Here is an 8945-nt window from a genome sequence, read left to right on the forward strand (position 1 = left end):
CTTTCCTCTGTTGGTATTGGGTACCGGGGCTATTATTTATAGACTCTCTCTGGCCCCACCTTTCATCTGTTGGTATTGGGTACCGGGGCTATTATTTGTTCCCTCTGTGAACTTTCAAGATATTTGTTTGCTACAGGTATGGGACCCCTTATTCAGAAACCCATTATCCAGAAAATTCCGAATTACTGGGAAGGTCATCTCCTTTAGACTGCATTTAAATCAAATAAGTCAAATTTATAAAAATGTTTTCTTTTTCTCTGTAGAAATAAAATAGTACCTTTATGTGATCCCAACTAAAATTTAATGTTGGAGGCCAATTAATTCTATTGGGTTTATTTAATTTTTAAATGATTTGTAAAAATTGTTGATCCAAATTATGGAAAGACCCCTTATCTGGAAAACCCCAGCTCCCAAGCTCCAAAGAGTTTGTATGTTCCCCCACAGATAGGAATGCTTCACTAGGACTGTGACTTTGCACAATTAAACAAGAGCTTTATGAGGGCATCGCTCCAATCCGTTCTACAAGTAACAAAAATATCACAATCCCATGTTTACTTTGGATGGAAAATATGTTCCATTGTTATACTGCGAGATGGTTTTCCTTTGCCTGGACATTCACTTTCATTTTTTAGATTTAACAAACAACTGTAGGAGGGTTTAGGGCTGATTCACTAAAGTGCGATAAAACGAGCGCTATTTATAGCATGCATCAAAAATTTTATCACGTCTAATTTTTCGTGTCTTAACGCACGATTCACTAAAAGGATATTTGCGTTAATTTAGACGTGATGCTGTTTGCGTTATTTAAGTCGCGAAGACTATATTCGTGCGGTATTTGACGCAACACGTGCTAATTAATGCAGCGCGCTAATTTACACACATGCACTACTTTTCACACGCACGCCATATTAGCCATACACACCATTACGCTTGTAAAACTACTTTTTTTGAAAATGCCCATTTCCCTGCAAACTGGCGGCTGCATCACTCTGGGGCCAACACAGACTTGAATAAATCCCACTGCAAAGTCCATATTGTGTTGCCAAAAGCTCATTAACTGTACTTTTCTATAATTACCGCCTGCCCCAAGTAGGGGTTAATTTTCGCACAGACTAATGCGATATTTAGCGCGTCTAAGGGGCACATTTACTAAGACACTAATCTGAACTGAATTGGAAAAATTCCGATTTGAAAACGAACATTTTGTGACTTTTTCGAATTTTTTGCGATTTTTTCGGCGTCTTTACGACTTTTCGGAAATTGTCGCGACTTTTTCGTTACCAATACGATTTGCGCGAAAAAACGCGAGTTTTTCGTAGCCATTCTGAAAGTTGCGCAAAATCTGGCGATTTTTTTCGTAGCGTTAAAACTTGCGCGAAAAGTTGCGCCTTTTTCGTAGCGTTAAAACTTAAAAGGTGCGACGTTTCGCGCAAGTTTTAACGCTACGAAAAAATCGCAACTTTTTGTGCAAGTTTTAACGCTACGAAAAATCGCCAGATTTTGCGCAACTTTAGGAATGGCTACGAAAAACTCGCGTTTTTTCGCACAAAATCGTATTAGTAACCATAAAGTCGCGACAATTTTCCGAAAAAATCGCAAAATACAGAAAATACGAAAAAAACGCAATCGGACGCATTCGGCCCGTTCGTGGGTTAGTAAATGTGCCCCTAAGTGTTTGTGAATCATGCGTTAGTATTATTTCTGTGCGCTAATTAATACATTGGGGTAAAATTAACACATGCGGTTGCACGCTATTTAACGCACGCCATATGCGACTTAGCGCATACGATAATACTTTAGCGAATCATGCATCAATTTTAACGCAAAAAAACATGCGATAACCCTTATCACACTTTAGTGAATCAACCCTTTTGTCTCTCCAGGTTAGTTTGATGGGGAGAGATTCAGAAGATATCACACTAATCTGTTGAGTTAGGTTAATATCAGATGAGGCGTCTGACGTATTTCGGCTACATGTGCCTGCACCGGAGCGTATCTCACTCATTCGGGTGCAGGCACATGTAGGAGGCGGATGGCACTTTTCCGCTTGCCGAAAATATACGCCAGACTCATCTGACATTAGCCTAACTGGAAGACTTAATTCAATGGGTAATGCTCGAAAAAGTTGGGAAAGGGTTAAATAGACAACAAGCCAAAAGATGGGTTAATTCAGTCAAAAGAATCAGGATCATGTCACTGTGAAACTTGAACACCCAAGCAGAAGGCAGGACATTCCGTAAAATACTGACAATTAGGGCTCCAGGAGTCACAATACAATTGGCTGTTTTTGATAATAATTAGGAAGCTGTGACCCATAGGGGCTGATTTACTAAATCACGAATCCGAATGGGAAAAAATCGGATTGGAAACGAACATTTTGCGGCTTTTTTGTATTTTTTGCAATTTTTTTCATCGCCGTCGCGACTTTTTTGTAGCCGTTACGACTTGCACGAATTGTTACGACTTTTTCGTATTGAGCGCTAGTAAACGGCGGGCAAACCTTTCCAAAACCTTTCCAAAAAAGTTACGACAATTTACGAAAAAGTTGCGACGGCGATGAAAAAAAAAACCGCAAAATGCCGATCATTACGAAAAAATCGCATTCGGGCGCTTTCGATCCATTCGATCCCTTAGTGTTTCATTTCTGCCAATACCAGTAAATAACTGTTAAATCTGCAGAATCATTATGTACAGGGGTGAGCAAACTTTTTGTCCCAGTAAAGTTTTGCGGCAAAAAAATTAGTAGAACTTTAAATTGATATAAACGACTGACTCCCCAGCATTTTCTAAGGCAAGGTGTATAGAGTTAATGATTGATCAACTGGTTAGAATGAAAGGTCTGAAATGTCTAGGGATACGTCACTCTAATGATATTGCAGAGGACAAGGGCTGAAGGTGGGTGCCTTGTAACTGGGGGGCTCTGGGCAAAGGCACATTTACCCATTCAGTGACCTTGCTGTGTTTCCCATGGAAATGAATGGGGGGAGGCTGCAGAGGAATAGTGTTGCTTTAAAATGGGCCTCAGGGTTCAGTTTATTCTTAAGATAGAATACAAAATATTTTTGTTAGAACAATAAAATCGAATTCATAAGGATAACGATTTAATTTTAAAGTATATTTACATTATTCCTAAATGAATCATTGGCTTTGCTGTCCCGCAGCTAACATACCTATATTATTATGATTCATTGTATACATGCTATTCATAATAAATAATAATATCTTCTTATATAGGAATGAATTTGCCCCGGTGTAAGTGCAAAAAGCAGCCGAACAGCCATTATTTTATATCAAACTACAAATTAGAAATGAATACCTGAGTGATAAAAGGACGTGGCTTATAGAATATATTTAAACATTTATGAATGTGTTTCTTTATATCTGGTTGAAGAGTAAATAGAGTGAAGTGCAGGTATTTCCAGCTGGAGATCCCTGGGTTGCACAATATATTTTCCCAAGCCCATTCGCAGGCTCAGCTAAGCCCCCACCTAACTCTCACTGTGGCAGCGGGAAGGGAAGCAGTTACCCCGGGGGCTGATAGGGGACTACAATAGAACAAACGCTTGGCACCACTCTGAGCAGCAGGTGCACATACCTTCCCAATGAGTTACTGTAAGGGCTTCGGGCGAGTGCACTTGTATTGTATTTGCACAGGCTGCTCTGTAATCTGAAATCTTGCAATGGCTCCTGTTCCGATCCCGGCATTCGGCTCAGTGGGACGGGGCTGTCTGTGTCTGAGTTGGGCCTCTCTAAATCTAAATGAGTTTTAAAGGAGCAGTTCAAAGTAAAACAGACAGACTGCACAAAATAAAAAAATGTTTTCAATATAGTTAGTTAGGCATAAATGTAATCTATACAGGCTGGAGTGAGCAGATGGCTAACATAATAGCCAGAACACTACTTCCTGCTTTCAGCTTTCTTTCAGCTATTAGCAGTCAGAAGCCAATCAGCGACTTTAGGTGAGGCCATATGGGACATAACTGTCAGTTAGTTTGCATTTGAATCTGACCTGCAAGCTCACAAACTAACTGAACAGTTATGTCCCATGTGGCCCCCTATAAAGTCACTGACTAACTAAGAGGTTAGAGAGCTGTAAAGCAGGAAGTAGTGTTCTGGCCATTATGTTAGACATCTTCCCACTCCAGACCTTATAGATTACATTTTTGCCTAGCAGTCTATCTATTTTACACTGAACTGCTCCTTTAAAACTCATTTAGATTTTAAAGCCGGTGTGATATAAAATAGCAGGCGCTGTGCCATGGCAGCGAGGCACAACTCAGACACAGACAGCCCCGTCCCACTGACCTGAATGCCAGGATCGGCACAGGAGCCATTGCAAGATTTCAGATTACAGAGCAGCCTGTGCAAATACAATACAAGTGCACTCGCCCGAAGCCCTTTTGCCTAACTAACTACAGGTGTATATTGCAAATGTTTTTTATTTTGGGCAGTCTATCCTTTTTACCCAGTTTCATTTTTACATTGAACTGTTCTTCAATGGGTTTATTTATTTTGCCTCAGCCAACCAGAACTCTCATCATTCAGGTGGGTTGGCCTAATCAGTCTGATCTAAGGCCAACAATCAGACCGTTACTTGGGTCAATGTGAAGACAGGATTTTTCAAACTGCCCCATAGATATCTGGCCAACCCCTGGTTTGAATTGGCCAGGTTATATTGGCCGGTGTGGGGCTGTGTTATATGTAAATCAGATAAACACATCCTAAATCTCTAAATGGTTGCTATAAGCTATATGCCCATGTAAAGGTGGGAGATATCAGGCTAATTCAATCATGTCGCCCTAGTGCCTAATGATCGAATTACAACAGCGGGCATAGGCACTGAATTACAACAGCGGGCATAGGCACTGAATTACAACAGCGGGCATAGGCACTGAATTACAACAGCGGGCATAGGCACTGAATTACAACAGCGGGCATAGGCACTGAATTACAACAGGGGCATAGGCACTGAATTACAACAGCGGGCATAGGCACTGAATTACAACAGCGGGCATAGGCACTGAATTACAACAGCGGGCATAGGCACTGAATTACAACAGCGGGCATAAGCACTGAATTACAACAGCGGGCATAGGCACTGAATTACAACAGGGGGCATAGGCACTGAATTACAACAGCGGGCATAGGCACTGAATTACAACAGCGGGCATAGGCACTGAATTACAACAGGGGGCATAGGCACTGAATTACAACAGCGGGCATAGGCACTGAATTACAACAGCGGGCATAGGCACTGAATTACAACAGCGGGCATAGGCACTGAATTACAACAGCGGGCATAGGCACTGAATTACAACAGCGGGCATAGGCACTGAATTACAACAGCGGGCATAGGCACTGAATTACAACAGGGGGCATAGGCACTGAATTACAACAGCGGGCATAGGCACTGAATTACAACAGCGGGCATAGGCACTGAATTACAACAGCGGGCATAGGCACTGAATTACAACAGCGGGCATAGGCACTGAATTACAACAGCGGGCATAGGCACTGAATTACAACAGCGGGCATAGGCACTGAATTACAACAGGGGGCATAGGCACTGAATTACAACAGCGGGCATAGGCACTGAATTACAACAGCGGGCATAGGCACTGAATTACAACAGGGGGCATAGGCACTGAATTACAACAGCGGGCATAGGCACTGAATTACAACAGCGGGCATAGGCACTGAATTACAACAGCGGGCATAGGCACTGAATTACAACAGCGGGCATAGGCACTGTCGGATTGGGGACCTCATGAACGGGCCAATGCGGTCCCCGATCTGACGGAAAATCAAACCTGCCAGATCAAAATCTGACCAATTTTAGGCCAGATATCAGTCAGGTAGGCCCGTTGGGGGTGCCCATACATGGACAGATAAGCTGCTGAAACGGTCTAAAAGACCCATTTCAGCAGCTAAAATCTGCCTGTGTATGGCCACCATAAATTTACGAGCCCCCCTGGCTTAATGGTTTTGCAGGATAATTCCATGACAATACAACCATCCTCACTGCAATCCACGCACATTTCCTCTTCCTTACTGACTAATATTAACTTTCACTCCCTGTTGTGTAACTTGGAACCCACAGCCCCCCCAACACTCATAGAAACCCCCCACTGACTGGCCACCCTTTATGTGCAGGCCCCGCTGTGGCCATGAGGTCTGGGTCCCTGCCAGTTAGGCTACTGTTCAACACTCTTTTATATTGAGTGAGCAAGAACCTTACTTTCTTAGTCCTTAATAGAATTTAAAAAACTTTTTTTATAGTAAGACAACACAAAACATAAAATAAATATAAACATTTAAATATAACAGAAATTAAACATTTTATGAAATAAGTAGAAAAAGGAACATTTCTCATACAGTTGTGTCATTTCCCTAGATCACCCAAGAGCCTAGCACAGGTGCAGTCATTACTTGCCCTTTACTCCCCCTATACAGATAATAATAGAGATGCCAAACTATCCCTGTGTCATTAAAAACCCACTGTCACCCAGATGGCACGGGGTTAGATGGACCCACTGTCACCCAAATGGCACGGGGTTAGATGGACCCACTGTCACCCAAATGGCACGGGGTTAGATGGACCCACTGTCACCCAAATGGCACGGGGTTAGATGGACCCAAATGGCACGGGGTTAGACGGACCCACTGTCACCCAACTGGCACGAGGTTAGACTGACCCACTGTCACCCAAATGGCATGGGGTTAGATGGACCCACTGTCACCCAAATGGCATGGGGTTAAATGGACCTACTGTCACCCAAATGGCACAGGGTTAGATGGACCCACTGTCACCCAAATGGCATGGGGTTAGATGGACCTACTGTCACCCAAATGGCACGGGGTTAGACGGACGCACAGTCACCCAAATGGCATGGGGTTAGACGAACCCACTGTCACCCAAATGGCACGGGGTTAGACGGACCCACTGTCACCCAAATGGCACGGGGTTAGATGGACCCACTGTCACCCAAATGGCACGGGGTTAGATGGACCCACTGTCACCCAAATGGCACGGGGTTAGATGGACCCACTGTCACCCAAATGGCACGGGGTTAGACTGACCCACTGTCACCCAAATGGCACGGGGTTAGATGGACCCACTGTCACCCAAATGGCACGGGGTTAGACGGACCCACTGTCACCCAAATGGCACGGGGTTAGACGGACCCACTGTCATCCAAATGGCACGGGGTTAGACGGACCCACTTTCACCCAAATGGCACGGGGTTAGACGGACCCACTTTCACCCAAATGGCACGGGGTTAGATGGCATCTCTGTATCACTGCCCCCAGAGCATTACAGAAAGCAAAGCCCAGATAATGAGTTCCCCTGCTATCCCATACCTGACTGTAGTGGCTGGAAGAATATCAGACTTACTGTTTCAGTGCTGGGAGACCCACCTTCCCTCAGGACCCAGCACCCAGTGGGAGCAGGAGAATAAGCTGAGTTTATAGAGGCATTGTTTGGGTTACGCATTCCGCAGCCTTTGGCAGTGCCGCATTGTGCGCTTGTTGTTTCTGATGGCGCTGCTGGCTCTGTTCTCTCATGAGCATCTGTTTTCCAAAGAAATCCCAAAATCCAGCGAGTGGGTGGAATTACAGGAAGAGGGAGAGGGCTGACTCACACGGGCTCTCTGTGAGCCGCTGCTTTTAAAGAGAAAAATGAAAATGTTCTTTTGAAACTTTAATTCCTCCCCATAAGGCAGCATGTTTGGGCTTGTGCGCCCCGAGCTACACGACAAAAATACCTTCATAAAGGTTCAGTGATTTTCACACATTATTTCATATAGCAAAGAAATGCAACAAACACCCCCATGGAACATCCACGTTTAACAAAGAATATATTGGAGTGATATTTCATGGAAATGAACTCTTTTATCCTTGAATTCCCCATAACAATTTGACATGTTTTCCCTTTGTACCAACCATTTGTTTTTTGTTTTTTTTTTACACATTCCCCCATATGTAATAAAAGATACTAAGTTTGCCCAGGAGCAGTAACCCATAGCAACCAATAAGATGTTTGCTTTTAAACAGGTGCCCAGTAAATGCTGCCTGCTGATTGGTAGTTATTGATTACATCACCTGGGCAAACTGTATTGAAACAGCCCTTCTCATCCCTTCCCTCTCCTGCCATTTTGGGTACCCAGTACACCCGCTGGTAGGGACCGGCCAAAATAATCCTACAATCATACCTTCTGATTTTTGAAAAAAAAAATTCATTTTTTTTTGTGATCACTATCATATTTATAAAAAAAAATTCTAAATCTTATAACCCAATCACAGACGGAAAATAAAACAAATTTGAAACGTATAATAGCTTGAATGTTGAAAATACACCTCCCCTTGATTCCCACAGGAGCTTGCCAGGTTTTTGGTTGACAATTTGTTTTATTCGAAATGAAAGATTTTTGATAAATCGTGAAAATGTGAATTAAAACAAAATCTCAAGTTATAATAAATCTGTCCCTCAAGCTAATTATTAGCATTTCTAACTTTTGTTAGTAAGAGGATGATGGGGCAATGGAATAGAAGTCATACAGTTTGCATTTACGCAGGTGCTCAATAGGCAACCTACTTTTTGGTTGCTATGGGTTACTAGAACTGGTGCAAACATGCATCATATTGATTGGTAGCTGATACTACAGCCGATATCTGGCCTAAAATTGACCAGATCTTGATCGGCCAGGTTAGAAAATCGGGGACCGCATCGGCTCGTTGATGCGGTCCCCGAACCGACTGCCCCATAACCACAAATGAAATGGCCCCAGGGCCAAACGATCGGATTATTTTTTTTTTTAAGTTACTTGCTACCCGATATTGCCCACCCGTAGGTGGGGATATCGGGTGAAGATCCGCTCGCTTGGCGACATCGCCAAGCGAGCGGATCTTATAGTGTATGGGCTCCTTAAGCCACGTTGCAGAAT

The 8945-nt window shown here is 43.3% G+C and overlaps 1 protein-coding gene across 4 annotated transcripts in view; it reads right to left on the bottom strand.

Moving 5' to 3' along the window:
* Positions 1 to 7641, bottom strand: part of osmr (oncostatin M receptor) — a 35744-nt gene extending 28103 nt beyond the window's left edge. Inside the window, exon 1 of one of the 4 annotated variants that reach the window (XM_031894503.1) lies at positions 7397 to 7641. In XM_031894503.1, coding sequence (XP_031750363.1) covers positions 7397 to 7495 — 99 coding nt within the window. In that variant the 5' untranslated portion in view covers positions 7496 to 7641. Of the gene's footprint in view, positions 1 to 3595; positions 3615 to 7362 lie in introns of those variants that run through there. The other 3 variants (XM_004910448.4, XM_031894492.1, XM_031894496.1) reach the window with 3 other exon arrangements.
* Between the last annotated feature and the right edge of the window lie 1304 nt (positions 7642 to 8945).

Source organism: Xenopus tropicalis, chromosome 1 (assembly GCF_000004195.4).
Source record: "Xenopus tropicalis strain Nigerian chromosome 1, UCB_Xtro_10.0, whole genome shotgun sequence".
Classification (NCBI taxonomy): Eukaryota; Metazoa; Chordata; class Amphibia; order Anura; family Pipidae; genus Xenopus; species Xenopus tropicalis.